This window comes from Coregonus lavaretus (genome assembly GCF_964263955.1).
Source record: "Coregonus lavaretus genome assembly, chromosome: 20".
Taxonomy (NCBI): Eukaryota; Metazoa; Chordata; class Actinopteri; order Salmoniformes; family Salmonidae; genus Coregonus; species Coregonus lavaretus.
The window spans coordinates 21581403-21604329 of record NC_140007.1 but is presented as its reverse complement, the minus strand read 5'-3'; the positions used below and the strand labels follow the sequence as shown (position 1 = coordinate 21604329).

The 22927-nt window shown below is 43.7% G+C and overlaps 1 protein-coding gene across 2 annotated transcripts in view; it reads right to left on the bottom strand.

The window, feature by feature from the left end:
• Positions 1-22927, bottom strand: part of LOC311147979 (protein NDRG3-like) — an 85689-nt gene that overhangs the window by 45625 nt on the left and 17137 nt on the right. The window contains exons 2-4 of one of the 2 annotated variants that reach the window (XM_084184845.1): positions 5442-5557; positions 4318-4406; positions 1295-1327 (exon numbers count right to left, since the gene is read on the bottom strand). In XM_084184845.1, coding sequence (XP_084040971.1) covers positions 1295-1327; positions 4318-4374 — 90 coding nt within the window. In that variant the 5' untranslated portion in view covers positions 4375-4406; positions 5442-5557. The remainder of the gene's footprint in view (positions 1-1294; positions 1328-4317; positions 4407-5441; positions 5558-22927) is intronic. The other variant, XM_084184844.1, reaches the window with a different exon arrangement.

Here is a 22927-nt window from a genome sequence, read left to right as displayed (position 1 = left end):
ACCAATTTTCATACTTTCCATTTCTCCCACCTAACCATGACGGATTGGAGACCAAATTAAGTGACAGAGTACTGCAACCTTTTCAAACCCCTCTGTACGGTAATAAGCATAGGGAAATATTCTGCCATCACCGAGGTGGAGGTGTAATGAGGGAGAATGAAAAGAGTATAGAGGGTGGATTGACCAACATAATGGTTCATATAATGACACCCACAACATCTTTAAGGATGTCACCCCTCCACGCCCCTCATCCATAGGGCGAGACGAGGAGTAGACAACGCTCTATTGAGCATGCTCAAGAGTCAACGTAGCTACCTACCTGCTGCTATATTTAGCTCCAGCCCTTGATGGGATTGGCAACTTGCAAGGCTGTTTATTTTCTGTTCCATTAATGCCTTTGTCTGTCTGTGTGTGAAACCGTGAAGACGAGGTAGACCTTGAAGTAAATGGTGCTTCAGAAGCCTGCTGTGCAGCAGTATGTTAATTTAGGAAGCAGAATAGCACTGAAGGATTGGGAGAAGAGAGTCATTAACGGAATGAGATGCAGCAAGGCTTCTCTCAAGGCTCCTGCAGGCAGCTGGGTTGCCTGTATTACACTGCAAAGCCTCAGGGTTGTTAGGATTCAGTGAATACATCCACTGTCTAATAACAGCAGTCTACTACAAACCAACCCAGAGGACACAAGAGGCTGAGCTTATCTCATCATACTAACAACATACAGCGCCACCATCAAATCTGCCACAAGCATTGATTGGCCAATCAATCACCAATCAGAGAAGTGTCTAACAAGGTCACATGAGAGGAGAGTATGTGTGCATGGAAATAAGTCAACCATGTATCATAGCGAGAAGGAACCAAAATTAACTAACTATCAGCTTGATGCACATTACAATAGCTGTGTTTACACAGGCAGCACAATTCTGATATTTTTCCCAATTATTGGCAAAAGATCTGATCTGATTGGACAAAACACAAATTAGTGAAAAAAGATCAGAATTGGGCTGCCTTTGTAAATGCAGCCATTATCACTTACCATGATGGTGTTGGTCGGATTGCCACCCAGAAACCACAAAACCCAAGAGTAATTAGCACAACATCAAAGTTGCAACAATCTCACGGACTGACCATCCTAACGTAGACAACACACTCCTGGCTAATAAGCCCTAGATCCACTGAGAGAGCAGCCTGATTGTTTGTGACACACAGAAGGATTTTGGCTGGTTCCAAATGTGCCCAGCCATTCCCTGATATGACGTTAGGCACATTTCAGACATCTAAGAGATGTTTGACTCACCTGACAGTCAAAGTCCTGGAAGTTCCGCCCATTCTGCAGAGAGAAGAAATGTATTTGATGAATTTAAGTCATAAACGAGTGCCAGATCTCAACCTTCTAGAGAGTGATCAAAAGAGAGTGGAGTAAACACGAGGGTAAAAAGCTCCTCTGCTCTCCTCATTCGTTAGCCCTCAGTACTCCATTCTGCTCCAAGGCCTTCCGAAGAGCCTGTAGAGCCACAGCCGTCACTAGGAGGAGGCAGAGGGCAACAAGAGCCATCTCAGATCACTGTGTGGAGTAGATTACCTCTAGTGGTTGATGCCAGGTCCTGCCTCTCTCTCTCTCGCTCTCTCGGTGTGTGTGTTTCACCCTGTGTCGTCTGTGTCATTACTGTCCTCCTACTGAGCCCTCCACCCACCCTTATCATTAGCAGTGATGTACTGCTGGAGAGGAGAGTGGAGACACAGAGCAGATGTCGCTGAGCTAATACAAGATCATTACTGCAGATAGGACCCTTACACTGGCAGAATACAAACACGCTCTCACTCACACATGGCACATTCCCCACTACAGTCAGTCAGGCCCTTTCTAACAAGGCAGGGTCAAGGGGTTTAAGCTTTGCAGAGTGGTTCAAGTGCCTCAGCCACCCACCATAGTGTAGTGAGCAAAGTGAGATGCGGTTTTAAAACTTGAATGGTTGATTCACTGAGATCAAATACAGCCCACTATGCAAGCCCTCTTCCTGACATTGTAATACTCTTACATCAGCTCCAAGTACCTGCTAGCTACCAATATAGTCTAATCTAATCTACCATTACTTCTAGGGTGGCAGGTAGCCTAGTGGTTAAGAGCATTGGGCCATTAACCGAAAGGTTGCTGGTTCGAATCCACGAGCCGACTAGGTGAAAACTCGGTCGATGTGCCCTCGAGTAAATGTAAAGCTAATATCATCTCACTTTGGCTCAGCCTCTCATATCATCTCCAGCCTGGTTTCCAAGGGTTACCAGCGCAGCAGTCTGGGGTATGTCAGGCAGACTAATAACATGTAGATGTGGAGATTGACTGAATGACAGAGCTGTGCAGTGACCCTCTGTTCAGATGTTGTTCTTGCAATGGCTAAATGATTAGGCGAGGCTAGTGAAAGGTAGAAGTTATCCTTCCCTGACTTTACCTAAATGTTTGTTGCTTAGTTGTCAGAATTGTTTCAATCACAAGCAGAAAAGTATTTAGAGGCTATTTACCCTTTCTTTTCTTCACACCTATTACTACCTTAGGGGTCAAGACAAATGCGGCGTAAGACGTTGGTACACAGGAGTTAATGTGTCCTTCTCCTCACTGAATCAATGATGTCAATGGATGAATGGGCGACAGAAACCAAATAGAAAATAATAATTGAGCACTGAATGATGAGGATGAAGAGGGTGATTGAATTTAGAACAATAGCGTAAGAATTGTGGCAGCAGCGCGTACTGCTGTTCCTCTTCCCAGCGTGCACAACAGCTCACACCCGGGAAAAGAACACCTCTTTTTAGTTTCTACTTCGTCAGTAGAAGCTGTAACTAGACTGTATTATTTACTCAAGTACTATGCAATTATATAAATCATACAATCAAACTGACTTTGTTTTTACCAATCTAACTACATAATGGTAGTCATTTATTTGAATGGTAAATCTCTCTTGATAAACTGGGTAAATCAAGATGTAGCCTAGGCCTAGTAACAATACAGGTGAATGCATATTCAATAGGAGTTTGTGCATGTATTGAGTTATTGAGCTTGTTTTGGCTGATTTCATGGGGATACAGATTAAACATTCAGTTTCACTTCCATTTGGGACTTATTTTATTGTACTGATCAACAACATTTGCATAGAAGTAACTTATTTGTGAGTGCTGTCTCTTTAACCAGTAATGACATCATTCATGAGACAAGAGGGGGAGCCCTTTTCCCGCAGGAGCCCTATTCCCACACAGTCAATTCTCTGAGGCAATAGATACTATTTGGGAGAGACGTGAGGCAGAGACCAATTAAGTGAATGAATAAAGTTTTGGTGGCAAATCAGCTTTGAAATATGCATATTTTGCATTATGGTTTGCGTTATCACAAACAAGGTACTAGGGTAGTGAATTGATGTTAGCTTCAGCTGTAAGCTAGCAAGGAAAGTTAGCCTTGAATTGTAAAGTGCTCTAGCCTGTAAGGACATTTGTGAACAGTAATTAACAGTTTCAAAATTTTTACATTACGTGTCGCATCATTGAAGTGTGTTAACTTCTGTGTAGCATGAGTGATGCAGCCCAGAGCGCTCGCGCAATAAGGGGGAAATCAGCTTCACATCTGCTGTGCAGAAGTACCGAAAGTAACAAAAATTCTAGTATCAAACCATTAAAAAAGTTTCGGTATACCGTGCAACACTATTGTTTATACCCTAGGCTATTTATCAAACATTGGTGTTTAGGCCTACCTTTATGGCAAATCATTTGACCTGCGCGCCTTGCTGGTTGATAATCAATTTTTTTCTATACTTACTATAACTCTAGTACTAATCGAATCTACAAATTAAATTAAATACAATAAAAACGTTACTGTGTAATACATGTAAGAGAAACGAAAATAGGTGAGGCCTACGTGTTGCCGTAGCCTATTCCTTTGTGGAATAAAACATATCCTGCATGCATTCTGTCCTTCAGAAAATAATATATATCATTAGTCAATCAATCAATCATTTTTTCCCTGATGGTATTTATTTAGGTTGATTACACAGTAGATTAATCTGTCACGTATGCTAATGGTAACGGCTGACAATGTTCTCTAGCTGATACTTATATACACTGAAAGGGGTATATGGGTTTTAGTGTTAAGGAAAGTGTGCGTGTGTCTCTCTCACTTGGTAGAGCATGGCACTTGCAACGCCAGGGTTGTGGGTTTGATTCCCACGGGGGACCAGTATGAAAATGTATGCACTCACTAGTGTAAGTCGCTCTGGATAAGAGCGTTTGCTAAATTACAAAAATGTAAATTTGTGTGTGATCTTTCTGTCCACTCACCCTATTTGTGAGCAGGGGCTTGATCTCAGTCAGCTGCACGTCCTGGAGCTCGTCCATCTTAACTTAGGTCTGACAGCTGTCAATCACACCTAGGGGAGACAGCGAGAGAAGAGTGTCAGTCTTCTTCACAGGAAGCAGTTGTAAGCTACTACTACCACCAACTTATTTCCCTGACTTCATCTCGCTGAGTGATATCCTCTATCCTGCCACCATCAAAAGAAGTCTGAGGAGGAGGATAGCAAACTCCAAAAGTTCAGGAGAAACCAGCGGCTATGTTGCCATGGACACAGTGAGGCACACAGCCAACATTTGATAACGGAGCCCTTTTAAACACTGTTCACTGACAATATAGGAAAAGGATGACATATCACTCAAGGATCAAGCTGTAGTGGAGTCGTTCCATGTCATTTCAGTAAGCCATGACTCCCACAATCTCAGATTGAAATAGTTTCTGTAGTTAAAAACAGGTAAGATTGGCATTCCTGAAACATTATTTTGTTGAAATAAAATTTTATAAACTGAATTGCTTTCATGGAGGACTGGCATGAATTGTGATTTTTTATAATAATGATCCAAATCTATTGGTTTTCTACCCAAAGTTACAAAGGAAATGTTGTGATCTATTTAATAAACACCAGAGACCAGCAAAATGGATAAAAGAGTGTGGCAGTATAGCAGGAACAGTGGCATCTAGTGGTCAAAACCTGGTACTGTCACACTACTTTATGGTAAATAATGCAACGACTTCAATTACTAATTTCTCTGAACGGGGGGAAAAAACGTCACCAGATTCACAGGGAATACATTACATAGTATGGAGAAGCAATACTCCAAGCCACAGCTTTATACTACTTGTCAAACAGAGAACTGATACTGTATACTGGTTGTTGGGGTGGGATTGGCATGGGGTGTCCTTGGGTGGCTTTTAACCCTTTTTTTGGGGGGGGGGGATTTCTGATGTTTTACTAATTGGTAGGAAGAAGTTTGGTCCGAAAATCAGATTTTGGGTACTATATTTATTGAATATGATCTGAATCCTATAAATTAAAATAGCCAATTTGGGTGCAATCAATTAGTTTAATTTCTCAGAGATATAAATAATGTTTCAGGAATGCCATTCTTACCCGTTTCTAACTACAGAAACAATTTGAGAACAATCTGATATAGTGTCGAAATCCTCTTTCTTGTGCTTTTTGAAGGTGGAACGACCCAGTGGTGTTGACTGGAGCTTTCTGGAGTTCTGGTACCCTCAGAATGGGAGGAAAACAGAAATAAATATGAATTAGTGAATGAGAGAGCAGGAGGAATCCTGTTAAAGAGTGATGGAGAGTACAAGGGAGGATATAAAGTAATCACATGGAAAGGGAGCGTTGATGGGAGCATAAGTATTAATGAGATCCATCAAACTCCCCACTGTATATTGTTAGTATAACTCCTACAGTTCTATTTTATGACATCCGTTTCCAATATGAATGAGATTCAATTGCAGTAGTACAGCCAACTTACGTAGTCTTACGCAAAACCCTAAATGGACATTAGGACAGTTTTCAGCAATTCACTGGCAGACATTTGAACACTCACAGTGCACCAGAATCTCTAATAGTATTGCACACTGAGGGTGCACTAAGAAAGGGAAAATAAATTACGCTGATTGACATGCCAACTGCAGACAACGCTGTGCTCCGAGACAGCCAACCTCATCTCCCTCCCCTTGTCCTGTCGCAGTAGGGGAGTATATGACAGCGTGTCATCACTGTGTGACCAATGTCTGAACGCTACAGTAGTGGTGAAATGAGCCAGAAGAGAACAGGACAACAATCTAGCAAAACGGGATCACAAGCAGTTGATGTCCTCCTTACTGTGATGAATGTCCAGTGGTTTGTTGAACGCGCCTCTCTCTCTCTGTGCTGCTCTGTCTTTTTAGTGAACATTGCCAAGTCTGTTCCAGTTCTTTTTAGTAAACATGTTGTCCCCCACAAATGATGCACAATGTGACTAACTGGTCCATTGTAGCTCAGTTGGTAGAGCATGGCGCTTGTAATGCCAGGGTAGTGGGTTCGATTCCCAGGACCACCCATATGTAAAATGTATGCACGCGTGACTAAGTCGCTTTGGATAAAAGTATCTATTATTATTTCAGTGAATGACTTTAGCTCCCGCCTTGGGGCCAATCAGTGTAATTTTGTATATGCTGGATCTCTATGTCAAGACAAATCATTCACCCAAGTTGTCAAAATCGGCCCAGTGCTGTCGTAGATATTGTGTGACTAACGTACGAACGGAGACAGATCCACAGTCCCCTCCCTGATTTCATTGTGGGGGACAATTATATGTGGGGTAGATGAGCGCTCATTGTGTAGAGCCAGAGCAAGATGAAAGCTTGCCCTTATAATAACTGCCAGCATGCTTCTGTTACACAGTCCCTCTCACACGCTCTCTCACATAATCTGGAATGCATTTTTCAGACAGAAAACAAACGGATTTGAAAGTGTGGGCTAAAAATGGAATGCATCTTTGATGGGAGCTTTGATGAGCTCTTCAGACTTGCTGCTCTTACCAGAGGGAAGAGAAGTCAACAGAGCCTACCACTCAAATATATTTCTATAGTAGTGACTCAATTGCAAACAGGCAGGAAAACCAAAACGTGTAAAGCCCACTAACAGGAAGCTATAAGGGGACGGAGGGCAAAGCAAAATCTCCTTACATATACTGGACACTGGAGGAGAGGAGGCAATATTCCACCTGCTTCCAAGGATTTGAGGAGGAGGGATGGATCCAACATTTCCTTCAACACGACAAAGCTAAAGTGGGACGAAGCCAGGAGGAAACCTGTAGTGGCTTAGGATAGATGCCCTGACCCAGAAGATTAAGGTTACTATAGCCTCTACCAGGCTTTCACCTCACCTTTGGTATGAAAGCCTGTGGAAGTTTGTCAGAAAGAGGCTAAAAGAAGGTGGCGTATCCAAGCCGTTTGCCCCTCCCAACAATTGGAATAGGCACGTTCAAACAGAGGCTGAGATTCGAAACTGAAAGCCAATTATTTTCACTGGTGCCCACATGGGGTAGTGCCATTTCAACCAAACTATATACAAAATAAATTTCAGAAATATCCATTTTCAAAAATATAGTATGGTAGCACCGTAAATTAGCTTACTCTAGATAATGTGTTACTGAGGAGGGATGGAAGGGGTGGTTGTTAAAAAAATAATAATAAAAAAAGATGTCTACTCACAGCCAATCAGCCACGACTGACTTGCATACACTACTGACAGATCACTGGAGATGCTCTGAAGCATCCATTATTTCTCCCACCATGTTAAATCAGCTCAATGGCTCTGTCAGACTACGCTAAGTGGTTCGCTTTTCAGGAAGAGAACGGTTAAAGGTTCTGAATGGATGGCAGCCAAGGACAAAGAAATTAGTGTAAGACAACACAGGACGAGAGCAGAAAATAAAACGAGAAGCCACAGCTGCTTGTGGAGAGAGGAAGAGACGAGCAGAAAAAGAAAGATTAAGAAATCGATCGATCCTGCAAGCTTCTGGATCATGCTGGAATATGAAGAGTCACATGGGTGGAGATTCTGAGAACTAATCTCCATCGATAGAGATGACATCACTCATCCACCTAACATCCGACTGCACTTAACCTCTAAAAGTCTAAGCCGTTGAGGGTGGGGGGGGGGGGGGGGGGGGGGGGGGGGTACTAAGCGAACATATGGAATTGTTTTAGGATGGTCATACCATGGATCATTTAGCTATTTTATTTAGAATTGTAGGACCCTTTGGTTTGCCAATGTCAAGGTTGTGAACAGAGTGCACCATGGTGGCGGTGGGGCTATGGTATGGGCAGGCATAAGCTACGGACAACCAACACAATTGCATTTTATCGATGGCAATTTGAATATACAGAGATACCGTGAAGAGATCCTGAGGCCCATTGACGCTTAGGTTTACCCCCACTTTACTCATATCCTTCCATATCCTTGTCTGTACATAATGCCCTGAATCTTTTCTACAACACCCGGAAATCTGCCCCCTTTATTCTATGTACCCGACGCACTAGAAGACCAGTTCTTAAAGCCTTTAGCCGTATCCTTATTCTAGTCCTCCTCTGTTCCTCTGGTGATGTAGAGGCTAACCCAGGCCCTGCAGCCCTCAGTATCACTCCTACTCCCCAGGCGCTATCATTTGCTGACTTCTGTAATCGCAAAAGTCTTGGTTTCTTGCACGTAAACATCAGAAGTCTACTTCCTAAGTTTGAGTTATTCACTGCGTTAGCACACTCCGCCAACCCTGATGTTCTAGCAGTGTCTGAATCCTGGCTCAGGAAGGCCACCAAAAATTCTGAAATTTCCATCCCCAACTATAACATTTTCCGTCTAGATAGAACTGCCAAAGGGGGTGGAGTTGCAATCTACTGTAGAGATAGCCTGCAGAGCTCTATCATACTATCCAGGTCTGTGCCCAAACAGTTTGAGCTTCTACTTCTAAAAATCCACCTTTCCAGAAATAAGTATCTCACTGTTGCCGCTTGCTACAGACCCCCCTCAGCCCCCAGATGTGCCCTGGACACCATATGTGAATTGATTGCCCCCCATTTATCCTCAGAGTTCGTACTGCTTGGTGACCTAAATTGGGATATGCTTAATACCCCGGCCATCCTACAATCCAAACTAGATGCCCTCAACCTCACGCAAATTATCAACGAACCTACCAGGTACAACCCTAAATCCGTAAACATGGGTACCCTCATAGATATCATCCTGACTAACATACCCTCTAAATACACCTCAGCTGTCTTCAACCAGGATCTCAGCGATCACTGCCTTATAGCCTGCGTCCGTAACGGGTCCGCGGTCAAACAACCACCCCTCATCACTGTCAAACGCTCCCTAAAACACTTTAGCGAGCAGGCCTTCCTAATTGACCTGGCCCAGGTATCCTGGATGGATATAGATCTCATTCCGTCAGTAGAGGATGCCTGGTTGTTACTTAAAAGTAATTTCCTCTCAATCTTAAATAAACATGCCCCATTCAAAAAATACAGAACTAAGAACCGATATAGCCCCTGGTTCTCCTCAGACTTGACTGCCCTTGACCAGCACAAAAACATCCTGTGGCGTACTGCATTAGCATCAAATAGCCCCCGCGATATGCAACTTTTCAGGGAAGTTAGGAACCAATATACACAAGCAGTCAGGAAAGCAAAGGCAAACTTTTTCAAACAGAAATTTGCATCCTGTAGCACTAACTCCAAAAAGTTTTGGGACACTGTAAAGTCCATGGAGAATAAGAGCACTTCCTCCCAGTTGCCCACTGCACTGAGGCTAGGAAACACTATCACCACCGATAAATCTACAATAATCGAGAATTTCAACAAGCATTTTGCTACAGCTGGCCATGCTTTCCATCTGGCTACCACTACCCCGGCCACCAACTCTGCACCCTCCGCTGAAACTTGCCCATGCCCCCACCGCTTCTCCTTCACACAAATTCAGACAGCAGACGTTTTGAAAGAGCTGCAAAATCTGGACCCCTACAAATCAGCTGGGCTAGACAATCTGGACCCTTTCTTTCTAAAACTAGCCGCCGAAATTGTCGCAACCCCTATTACTAGTCTGTTCAACCTCTCTTTCATAACGTCTGAGATCCCCAGAGATTGGAAAGCTGCCGCGGTCATCCCCCTCTTCAAAGGGGGTGACACTCTAGATCCAAACTGCTACAGACCTATATCCATCCTGCCCTGCCTTTCGAAAGTATTTGAAAGCCAAGTTAACAAACAGATCACCGACCATTTCGAATACCACCGTACCTTCTCCGCTATGCAATCCGGTTTCCGAGCTGGTCATGGGTGCACTTCAGCCACGCTCAAGGTCCTAAACGATATTATAACCGCGATTGATAATAGACAGTACTGTGCAGCCGTCTTCATCGACCTGGCCAAGGCTTTCGACTCTGTCAACCACCGCATTCTTATTGGCAGACTAAATAGCCTTGGTTTCTCAAATGACTGCCTCGCCTGGTTCACCAACTACTTCTCAGATAGAGTTCAGTGTGTCAAATCGGAGGGCCTGTTGTCTGGACCTATGGCAGTCTCTATGGGGGTGCCACAGGGTTCAATTCTTGGGCCGACACTTTTCTCCGTGTATATCAATGATGTCGCTCTTGCTGCTGGTGACTCTCAGATCCACCTCTACGCAGACGACACCATTTTGTATACATCTGGCCCTTCATTGGACACTGTGTTAACAAACCTCCAAACAAGCTTCAATGCCATACAACACTCCTTCAGTAGCCTCCAACTGCTCTTAAACACTAGTAAAACTAAATGCATGCTTTTCAATCGAACGCTGCTGGCACCCGCCCACCCGACTAGAATCACCACTCTTGACGGGTCTGACCTAGAGTATGTGGACAACTACAAATACCTAGGTGTCTGGTTAGACTGCAAACTCTCCTTCCAGACTCACATAAAGAATCTCCAATCCAAAGTTAAATCTAGAATCGGCTTCCTATTTCGCAACAAAGCCTCCTTCACTCATGCTGCCAAACATGCCCTCGTAAAACTGACTATCCTACCGATCCTTGACTTCGGCGATGTCATTTACAAAATAGCCTCCAACACTCTACTCAGCAAATTGGATGTAGTCTATCACAGTGCCATCCGTTTTGTCTCCAAAGCCCCATACGCTACCCACCACTGTGACCTGTACGCTCTTGTTGGCTGGTCCTCACTACATGTTCGTCGTCAAACCCACTGGCTCCAGGCCATCTATAAATCACTGCTAGGCAAATCCCCGCCTTATCTTAGCTCATTGGTCACCATAGCAGCACCCACCCGTAGTCTGCGCTCCAGCAGGTATATCTCACTGGTCATTCCCAAAGCCAACACCTCCTTTGGCCGCCATTCCTTCCAGTTCTCTGCTGCCAATGACTGGAACGAATTGCAAAAATCTCTGAAGCTGGAGACTCTTATCTCCCTCACTAACTTTAAGCATCAGTTGTCAGAGCACCTTACCGATCACTGCACCTGTACACAGCCCATCTGAAATTAGCCCACCCAACTACCTCATCCCTATATTGTTATTTATTTTGCTCTTTTGCACCCCAGTATCTCTATTTGCACATAATCTCTTGCACATCTAGCATTCCAGTGTTAATACTATTGTAATTATTTTGCACTATAGCCTATTTATTGCCTTACCTCCATAACTTGCTACATTTGCACACACTGTATATATATTTTCTGTTGTATTTTTGACTATGTTTTTTACCCCATTTGTAACTCTGTGTTGTTTTTATCGCACTGCTTTGCTTTATCTTGGCCAGGTCGCAGTTGTAAATGAGAACTTGTTCTCAACTGGCTTACCTGGTTAAATAAAGGTGAAATAAAAAATAAAATAAAAATTGACGTGCCACTCATCCGCCACCATCACCTCTTGTTTCAGCATAATGCACGGCCCCATGTTGCAAGGATCTGTACACAATTTCTGGAAGCTGAAAATGTCCCAGTTCTTCCATGGCCTGCATACTCAGACGTCACTCATTGAGCATGTTTGGGATGCTCTGGATCGACTCGTACGACAGCGTGTTCCAGTTCCCTCCAACATCCAGCGAGTGGGACAACATTACACAGGCCACAATCAACTGCCTGACCAAATCTATGCGAAGGAGGTGTCGTGCTGCATGAGGCAAATGGTGGTCACACCAGATACTGACTGGTTTTTTGATCCACACCCCTACCTTTTTTGTAAGGTATCTGTGTCAAACAGATGCATATCTATATTCCCAGTCATAGGAAATTCATAGATTAGGGCCTAATTCATTATTTCAATTGACTGATTTCCTTATATGAACTGTACCTCAGTAAAATCTTTGAAATTGTTGCGTTTATATTTATCGCATCAATTAAGGCAATTATCGCGATTTGGATTCCTGTCCAGTTCGCCCAGCTCTCTCTCACACACACAGAGCTGCGTGAGTGACAGCATTCACATTTCATTGGTCTTGAGCTCTGGAGTCACAGCAACAGAGACACTTTGTCTGAAGCTGTGAGCCCTGGATGAGTCAGTCAGTGATGGTGGAATAACACAAACTAACACACACAGACCTCTCACACAGACACACAGAGCAGTCCCTCTAATCAGGGCACACACACGACTGAGATTACCTTTGCTCATGGAAAGATCACATAAATTACATTTCCCAACATGTTAATCACACACCGTTGTCAAACACACTAATGTCCTGTCCATGCTGTGTACCACATTCTTTCAACGCAGGTTATGCAGCTCACATGTCATCAATTGTAATCTAAATATAGCCTCATTTTCATAAAGGAAGAATAAGAAGAGATGAAAACAGTTATGTCAGCTGAGTTGATAATGAGAGTTTGAGAGAAGCAGACAGAGTAGACTCCAGTAGCCAGGACTGTGGGGGACACAGAGTTGAGACTCCAGTGCAGACAGTCAGTGCTGCTGTAATAGGCCTTTCCCGGACAGTCACCAATCTATGCCCATCCAGTCTTCTGCCTACTGTATATGTCTCTCCTTTACCCTCCCGTTCAGCCCAACACTGAGCATAATTCATAAATCCTAGAACAGAGGAATCTTCAGCCAGCATTCTTTAGCAAGACTAAAGACATTAGCTAAGGATCACCAATCAATCAATCACTTTCTGTAATGACAGACATACAGAGAAATCTGGTTAGTCCTACTGGGGGATAGATCATGGTGACTGATAACCCAATTTCTCAGACTGAAATTCATGGCTCAGCTCCCCACAGCCTGTCTCCAACCCCCCCCCCCAGTTCAATATCTACCCGAACTGAACATTGCTGGCAGTTGCCATGGTGACCAATCTTCGTCATCAGGCACGAGAAGAGACCTCGTTGGTTATCCCCTTTCCCCAACCACACAATTTACATTCTAATGACCTCTATTAATTGAAAAGGGAAATTAAGAAGATTAACCGAAATTATAAAAGACGGGATGGGTAAAACTAGAGAGAGGAGAGAGAAGCAAAGATAATATATAGACAGAGGGCAAATAAAGTGCAGCAGGTGGTTGTGGCTCGGGGAGCTGGACAGCCAGGCACTGCTGGAGCAATCTGCCAGCCTAATCACAGGGCTGATGGGCTCGGTCACACTGCCAGGGTGGGAAATTAAACACCCGCTACCCCCCAAATGCAGGTAGATTTTTGAAAGCCCAAATGTAGAAATTGGTTGAATTTAGCTGAAAGGCTCCTAAAGTGTGACTTTGTACTGGTGTTTCTTGGCTAGTTACATCGTTTTGTTCACACCCTAGGTTGTTTTTCAATATTAGTTTGAGGGTTTGCTGCAAGTCTGCTAGTAGCACATACATCTCTGACAGACACAGTGCCGTTACAACGATAATGGCCTGCCTCTTAAAAAGGGACAGCTGAACATTTGTCTCACCCAATGACTGAAATATTTTGGGATAAATTGTTCTTCATTGAGCATGGAACAGTCCAAAAACATTTGATTCATTAACTTTGTCATTTATTATCATTAAAACACTGAAATAATCTCATTGCGCTCCTACATTTATGTGTTCCTAAATATCAACTTATGTACTCCTTGAAAAAAATGTCAGCGTTAGAGTCCTGAACTAATTATAAAAAATTATAATAAATAAGCCGTATCACTCAGCATTTTGTGGCAGGGCAGGCACTTTGTTGATTCTTGATGTTCAGTTTAACTTTTTACTAGTGACTGGTATATTTTTTTTTCCATCTATCTGCCACAGTGGCTGGTGAACCAAAAAGTTAAATTTCCCACCCAGTACACTGCCCTGCAGGCCTGGGCAGGAGACAGCCCACAGGGAGGGACAGTCAGAGTCAGGTAGGGGTGGAGGGGCAGGACCACTCTGGCCATGCTAGTGGACAATTACCTCCCTTCACTGGACCCAGTGTGCAGTCAGAGCCCATTATAACTTATCCTGGACCACTGGCAGTCTGCATCTGTGCTTAAAAATTAGAAACTGTGCCAAACGGGCCAAGTGGACTGGACAGGGTACCTCTAACCCTCACCCCCACTGAGCCTGCCCTTCAGGGTTCCTCCACCATGCAAGGCAAATCCTGGCTAATGACCCAGTGTAAACAGAGGCATAATAAACAACAGAAACAACTCCATCACAGCAGGTTTTACTGGTTGATAATCTGTCATTTCTAATCTGGTCTGAAATAGCAGCAATATTTCCTCTCAACAAACTTTATATATTAGGATCCCCATTAGTCGACACAAACGGCGACAGTTAAAACGTTTATTTTTATAAATAATGGTATTTGGTATTTTAGGATCATCATCGTACTCCTGAGTGGCACAGTGGTCTAAGGCACTGCATCGCAGTGCTAGCTGTGCGACCGGGAGACCCATGGGGCGGCGCACAATTGGCCCAGCGTCGTCCAGGGTAGGGGAGGGAATTGCCGGCAGGGATGTAGCTCAGTTGATATAGCATGGCGTTTGCAACGCCAGGGTTGTGGGTTCGATTCCCACGGGGGGCCAGTATGAAAAATTATAAATAATAATGTATGCACTCACTAACTGTAAGTCGCTCTGGATAAGAGCGTCTGCTAAATGACTAAAAATGTAAATGTAAAAAATGTAAATCATTAGCGGTTGCAAAAGCAGCAGCTACTCTTCCTGGGATCCACACAAAACATGACATAATACAGAACTTTAATAGACAAGAACAGCAAGGACAGAACCTCTTACCATTTTTTTTTTAAGGCACACGTAGCCTACATATCAATACATACACACAAACTATCTAGGTCAAATAGGGGAGAGGCGTTGTGCCGTAAGGTGTTGGTTTATCTGTTTTTTTAAACCAGGATTGCTGTTTATTTGAGCAATATGAGATGGAACAGAGTTCCATCCAATAATGGCTCTATAGAATACTGTAAGCTTTCTTGAATTTGTTCTGGATTTGGGGACTGTGAAAAGACCCCTGGTGGCATGTCTGGTGGGGTAAGCGTTTGTGTCAGAGCTGTGTGTCAGTTGACTAAGCAAACAATTTGGGATTTTCAACACATTAATGTTTCTTATAAAAATAAGAAGTGATGCAGTCAGTCTCTCCTCAACTCTGATGCCAAGAGAGACTGGCATGCATCGTATTTATAATCAGCCCTCTGATTATAATGAAGAGCAAGACGTGCCGCTCTGTTCTGGGCCAGCTGCAGCTTAACTAGGTCCTTCCTTGCAGCACTCGACCACACGACTGGTCAATAACCAAGATAAGACAAAACTAGAGCCTGCAGAACTTGCTTTTTGGAGTGTGGTTTCAAAAAAGCAGAGCATCTCTTTATTTTACGGACAGACCTCTCCCCATCTTTACAACCACTGAATCTATATGTTTTGACCATGACAGTTTACAATTTAAGGTAACGCCAAGTAATTTAGTCTCCTCAACTTGTTTAACAGCCACACCATTCATTACCAGATTCAGCTGAGGTCTAGAACTTAGGGAATGATTTGTACCAAATACAATGCTCTTAGTTTTACAGATGTTCAGGACCAGTTTATTACTGGCCACTCATTCCAAAACAGACTGCAACTCTTTGTTAAGGGTTTCAGTGACTTCATTAGCTGTGGTTGCTGATGCGCATATGGTTGAATCATCAACATACATGGACACACATGCTTTGTTTAATGCCAGTGGCAGGTCATTGGTAAAAATAGAAAAGAGTAGAGGGCCTAGAGAGCTGCCATGCAGTACACCACACTTTCCATGTTTGACATTAGAGAAGCTTCCATTAAAGAAAACCCTCAGTTCTATTAGATAGATAGCTCTGAATTCACGATATGGCAGAGGTTGAAAAGCCATAACACATACGTTTTTTCAACAACAGGTTATGGTCAATAATATCAAAGGCTGCACTGAAATCTAACAGTACAGCTCCCACAATCATCTATTTATCAATTTCTTTCAACCAATCAATCAATCATTTGTGTCAGTGCAGTACATGTTGAGTGCCCTTCTCTATAAGCATGCTGAAAGTCTGTTGTTAATTTGTTTACAGAGAAATAGCATTGTATTTGATCAAATACAATTTTTTTCCAACAGTTTGCTAAGAGCTGGCAGCAAGCGTATAGGTCTGCTGTTAGAACCAGTAAAGGTCGCTTTACCACTCTTGGGTAGCGGAATTACTTTGGCTTCCCTCCAGGGCTGAGGACAGACTTTCCTCTAGGCTCAGATTAAAGATATGACAGATAGGAGTGGCTATAGAGTCAGCTACCATCCTCAGTAGCTTTCCATCTAAGTTGTCAATGCCAGGAGGTTTGTCATTATTGATTGATAAATTCATCCACACCAACTTTACAAAATTCAAAACTTGCAATGCGTTTCTTTCATTATTAGTTTTTTTATGAATGAATACGATGGCTCACTGTTCGTTGTTGGCATTTCCTGCCTAAATTCGTCCACTTTACCAATTAAGTAATCATTAAAATAATTGGCAACATCAAATGGTTTTGTGATGAATAAGCCATCTGATTCGATGAAAGATGTAGTTGAATTTGTCTTTCTGCCCATAATTTCATTTTTTTCCATCATTCTTTATATCATTGATCTTGGCTTCATAATACAGTTTCTTCTTCTTTTTGTTGAGTTTAGTCACATAATTTCTCAATTTGCAGTAAGTCAGCCAGTCAGATGTGCAGACAGACTTAGCCACTCCTTTGGCTCAATCTCTTTCAACCATACAGTTTTTTAATTCCTCATCAATCCATGGAGCCTTAACAGTTCTTACAGTCAGTTTCTTAACAGGTGCATGTTTATCAATAATTGGAAGAAGCAATTTCATAAATTAATCAAGTGCAGCGTCTGGATGCTCCTTATTATATATCAGACCAACAAATATTTGTAACATCATCCACATAAGAGTCACAGCAAAATGATTTGTATGATCTCTTATACACTATTTTAGGCCCAGCTTTTGAAAACTTTCTACAGTATTAGTAAAAATGTGATCGATACATGTGGATGATCTTGTTCCTGTAGTGCTTGTAAACACCCTTTTAGGTTGATTAATAACCTGAACCAGATTACAGGCACTGGTTACAGTGAGAAGCTTCCTCTTGGTCCCCAAGAAAGTAGACCTCTCTGTTTACATCACATACACTTTCAAGCATTTCACATATATTATTTAGATACTGATTGTTAGCACTTGGTGGCCTATAGCAACACCCCAAAAGAAAAGGCTTTAGATGTGCCAATTGAATCTGCAACCACAACACTTCAATAACACTTGACATAATATCTTCTCTAAGCATTACAGGGATATGGCTCTGAACATGTACCGCAACACCTCCCCCATAAGCATTTGTGTCTTCTATAGATGTTATAATCGCTACTGCTGTATCATCAAATGATTTAAAACTAAGTGAGTCTCAGAAATGGCTAATATATGAATGTTATCTGATGATAGCAAGTTATTGATTTAATTAACCTCATTTCTAAGGCTACATATATTAATATGGGCTATTGTCAGCCCTTTCCTGGGTAGCTTATAGAGATAGACATAATACTGAAAAGAGCAAACAAAGCAAGAGAAAAACACATTCAGCAGTCCATTAATCAATTGGGGTGTGTGTGTGTGTGCTGCGGGGTTGAAGCTACGAACCCATAGGCTTGCCTCTCTCATCCCTTCCAAGCTTCTAGGAGGGAGGGTGGACAATGAGCCTGTCATAGCGGATGTAAGCAATGTCCCCATGTGCTCTGGCAGTTTTCATGGCTGGGATAAGTTATTTCCTCTTCTGGCGCACAGCTTCAGGATAGTCCTTGTTGAGGAAGACATACGTTCCTCTCAAGTTCTTGGCTCTTTCCAGAACAGCTACCTTTCCTTGAACCTCAGGAACTTGACCACTATCGGCCTGGGCCTATCACCTGGGCCGGTGGTGGGTTTTCCAGTCCTGTGGGCACGCTCCACCTCAATCTTCCTGTGGTCTATCTTCAGTTTCTCCGAGATGATTTACCTCACTTTGTCCAAATTCCGTCCACAACCATGTTGTTCCGCCTTGATTGTCCCTCGTGATAATCGGATTTCTCCGTCATTGTTATCATGGATTCACATACAGGAGAACGGCAAGATGACAGCAATCTGTAAGTCATTGAGAGACTGATGTCCTCTCTCAATGACTTCCAGATTGCTGTCATCTTGCCGTTCTCCTGTTTCAACTCATCGAGCTGACCCTGGGAGAACTACAAACTGTTCTTCAGGTCTTGGACCTCTCTGGTCAGGTTGTCCATTCTTTTATTAGTTGACTCCACCAGTATTTGGACAAAATACTTTAAGCTTTTTTCTTGTCGTAACAACTGCTTGTAGAACTATTTTTGATCATTTAAAAGATCCTTCACATGTGATAGAGAGACACCACTGTCCTCAACGGTACTCCCACCGGCTTTGGTCTTTGTCATGGTAGCGAGCAACATAGGTTAAGCTGTTACACCTCGCAGTTTCAGACAGGGCAGGTCACAGGGAAGAATGAAAACAACCAACAGCAGGGATCTAGACAGCCACAGGCTAGCTACTACGCCAAATAGCTACTCAGACCAGTCCTTGGTCGGCAGGATCACTGTACAGAGACTAGCAGTCCCAGCAACTGATGCCAACTGCGTCGCGGGATCCAAACTAAAAAGTTAGCTAGCTACTAAAGAACTTTCCAATACACTTTCAAAACAACAAACTTTTAAAAACAAAAAAACCGAGCTCTCCCTCGTTCCGCGTTCAACAGGAAGTGACGGGTAGGGAAAGATGAGGCCCTGTGGTCTCCTCAACCCCCATCAACACTTTCCCCTCCAACACATCGGCCATACGCACTACCCTATGTAGCACCTTGCGGTCGGATGCCAAGCAGTTGTCATACCAAGTGATGATGCAGCCAGCAAAGATGCTCAACGGACCAATACAAATAGCAACACAATAAAATAACAATAAGGAGGCTATATACACAAGGATTACCGGTACCGAGTCAATGTGTAGTGGTACAAGGTAGTTGAGGTAATATGTAAATGTAGGTAGGGGTAAAAGTGACTAGGCAATGATAGATAAACAGAGTAGAAGCAGCAGTAGCAGAGGGAACAGTCTATGACTTGGGTGGCTGGAGTTCTTGACAATTTATAGGGCCTTCCTCTGACACCACCTGGTATGGAGGCCCTGGATGGCAGGGTGCTCGGCCTCAGTGACGTACTCGGCCGTACGCACTACTCTATGTAGCGCCTTGTGGTCGGATGCCAAGCAGTTGCCATACCAAGTGGTGATGCAGCCAGCCAAAATGCTCTCAATGGTGCTAATGTATAACTTTTTGAGGATCTGAGGGCCCCATGCCAAATCTTTTCAGCCTCCTGAGGGGAAGAGGTGTTGTCGTACCCTCTTCACGACTGTTGGTGTGTTTGGGCCATGGTAGGTCCTTATTGATGTGGACCGTTTCCTGTAGTCCATGATCAGCTCCTTTGGCTTGCTGACGTTGAGGTAGAGGTTGTTGTCCTGGCACCACATTGCCAGGTCTCTGACCGCCTCCCTGTAGGCTCTCTCATTGTTGTTGATCAGGCTTACCACTGTTGTGTCGTCGGCAGAACTTGGTGTTGGAGTCGTGCGCAGCCACACAGACGTGGGTGAACAGGGAGTACAGGAAGGGACTAAGCACGTACCCTTGAGGGGCCCCCGTGTTGATGGTCAGCGTGTCGGATGTGGTGTTGCCTACCCTCTCCACCTGGGGGCGGCCCGTCAGGAAGTCCAGGATCCAGTTGCAGAGGGAGGGGTTTAATCCCAGGGTCCTTAGCTTAGTGATGAGCTTGGAGGGCACTATGGTGTTGAACGCTGAGCTGTAGTCAATGAACAGCATTCTCACATAGGTGTTACTTTTGTCCAGGTGGAAAAGGGCAGTGTGGAGTACAATAGAGATGGCGTCATCTGTGGATTTGTTGGGGCGGTATGCGAATTAGAGTGGGTCCAGTGTATCTGGGATGATGGTGTTGATGTGAGCCATGATTTGTTTTGCTTAACACTTTTTTATTGTATTTGTTTTACTTTGCATTGTTGGTTAAGGGCTTGTAAGTAAGCATTTCACTTGTTGTATTCGGCGCATGTGGCAAATAAAATTTGATTTGATGACCAGCCTTTCAAAACATTTTATGGCTACAGATGTGAGTGCTACGGGTCGATAGTCATTTAGACAGGTTACCTTGTTGTTCTTGGGCACAGGGACTATGGTGGTCTGCATGAAACATGTAGGGATTACAGACTGGGTTAGGGGGAGGTTGAAAATGTCAGTGAAAACACTTGCCAGCTGGTCAGTGCATGCTCAGAGTACGCATCCTGGTAATCTGTCTGGCCTTGCGAATGTGTTCAAAGGTCTTACTCACATCAGATACAGAGAGCGTGATCACACAGTCGTCAGGAACAGCTGTTGCTCTCATGCATGGTTCAGTATTGCTTGCCTCGAAGCGAGCATAGAAGGTATTTAGCTTGTCTGGAAGGCTTGCGTCACTGGACAACTTGCGGCTGTGTTTCCCTTTGTAATCCGTGATAGTTTGCAAGCCCTGCCACATCCGGCGAGCATCAAAGCCTGTGTAATAGGATTCAATCTATATTGATGGTTCGTCGGAGGGCGTACCAGGATTTATTATAGGTGCCTGAATTAGTGTCCCGCTCCTTGAAAGTGGAAGTTCTAGCCTTTAGCTCTGTGCGGATGTTGCCCGTAATTACATTTTAGATTTTAGTCATTTAGCAGACGCTCTTATCCAGAGCAACTTACAGTTAGTGAGTGCATACATTTTTTCATACTGGCCCCCCGTGGGAATCGAACCCACAACCCTGGCGTTGCAAGCGCCATGCTCTACCAACTGAGCTACACGGGACCGGAGGGCTTCTGGCTGAGATATGTACATACGGTCACTGTGGGGATAACGTCGTCGATGCACTGGTGACTGATGTGGTAAACTCCTCAATGCCATCGGATGAATCCCGGGACACATTCCAGTCTGTACTAGTGAAACAGTCCTGTAGCTTAGCATCCACTTCATCAGACCACTTCCGTATTGAGCGCGTCACTGGTACTTCCTGTTTGAGTTTTTGCTTGTAAGCAGGAATCAGGAGTATAGTTATGGTCAGATTTACCAAATGGAGGGCGAGGGAGAGCGTTGTATGCATCTCTGTGTGTGGAATAAAGGTGAGGTACAGCTTTTTCGACTCTAGTTGCACAGGTGACATGCTGGTAGAAATGAGGTAAAACAGAGTTCAGTTTTCCTGCAGCCACTAGGAGCACCGCCTCTGGGTGAGCATGTTCTTATTTGCTTATGGCCCTATGCAGGTCGTTGACTGCGGTCTTAGTGCCAGCATCAGCTTTCTGGTGGTAAATAGACAGCTATGAAAATATATAGATGAAAACGCTCTTGGTAAATAGTATGGTCTACAGCTTATCATGAGGTATTCTAACTCAGGCGAGCAGAACCTTGAGACTTCTTTAATATTAGAGATCGCACACCAGGTGTTGTTAACAAAAGAGACATGCGCCCTCCCCTGAGCTTACAGTTCTATCCTGCCGATGTATAGAAAAAAACTGCTAGATTTATATTTTCCATGTCCTTATTCAGCCACGACGCGGAGAAACATAGGATATAAAAAACTAATCTGATCACGTTGATAGGATAGTCTCGAACGGAGCTCGTCCAGTTTAGCCACTCTCCAGTGTAGTCTCATCAGGTATCCCACATGCCGGCCTCTATAGCGCCGCCTCCTTCTCCAAGTGTCGGGCATTTGGGCCTGGTCCGGGATAATCAATAAGCTATTTTTGGTCATACGAAACGAGGGCTGAAACATTATGTACAAAATAAGTTAAGATCAGCAGGGGAAAAAATACACAAAATAGCACAATTGGTCAGGAGCCCGTAAAACGGAAGCTATTCTCTCCAGCGCCCTTATACATATAGGTTCTGGACCTGGGACAATGAAAATACCTGGGGACTGTGATGGAGAACCTCAGACGTAAGTCGGTACTAAGGTTGTTGGCAAGGAAGGATTAGTTCTCATTTCCCCCTGACCCATTGAACAAGATTTTTTAAATAAAGGGAGACCCACTTCTCTTTTTTCTATGGATCTTTAAAATCAATCCACCAGAAGAGGAAGATTCCAGCAGCCAGTGTGATTGGACAAGCTTGGTCACACCTCTCTTCACTACTAAACGAAGAGGCAGTGCAGTGCCAGATACCTTTCTCTCTTGGGTGTACAGCATCACTCCCACACACATCTCCACAGGCAGAGCTACAGTATGATGACACCAACTGGCAAATCAAAGCTATTATGGTGTCATTACTAATCAGTCTGACAGCTCATCTTCAGGTCATTTCAGCAAATTAAACTCCTGTGGCCGGTTGCACCAGTTGGTTGTAAGTGGGTCATAAATCTACATCCAAACTAAAATGCGCTCTACGCCGGACCTAAAAATTATAACTGTTGCACAACATGGGCGTAAACCCTTCCATGAGCTACGCCTGGGCGTAGATTCTATGCCTAGTAGGGTGCAGACACAGGGTGTTAAATTGTGACTATCGTCATCATCATATGCACAGAAAATAGAAATCTATATTTT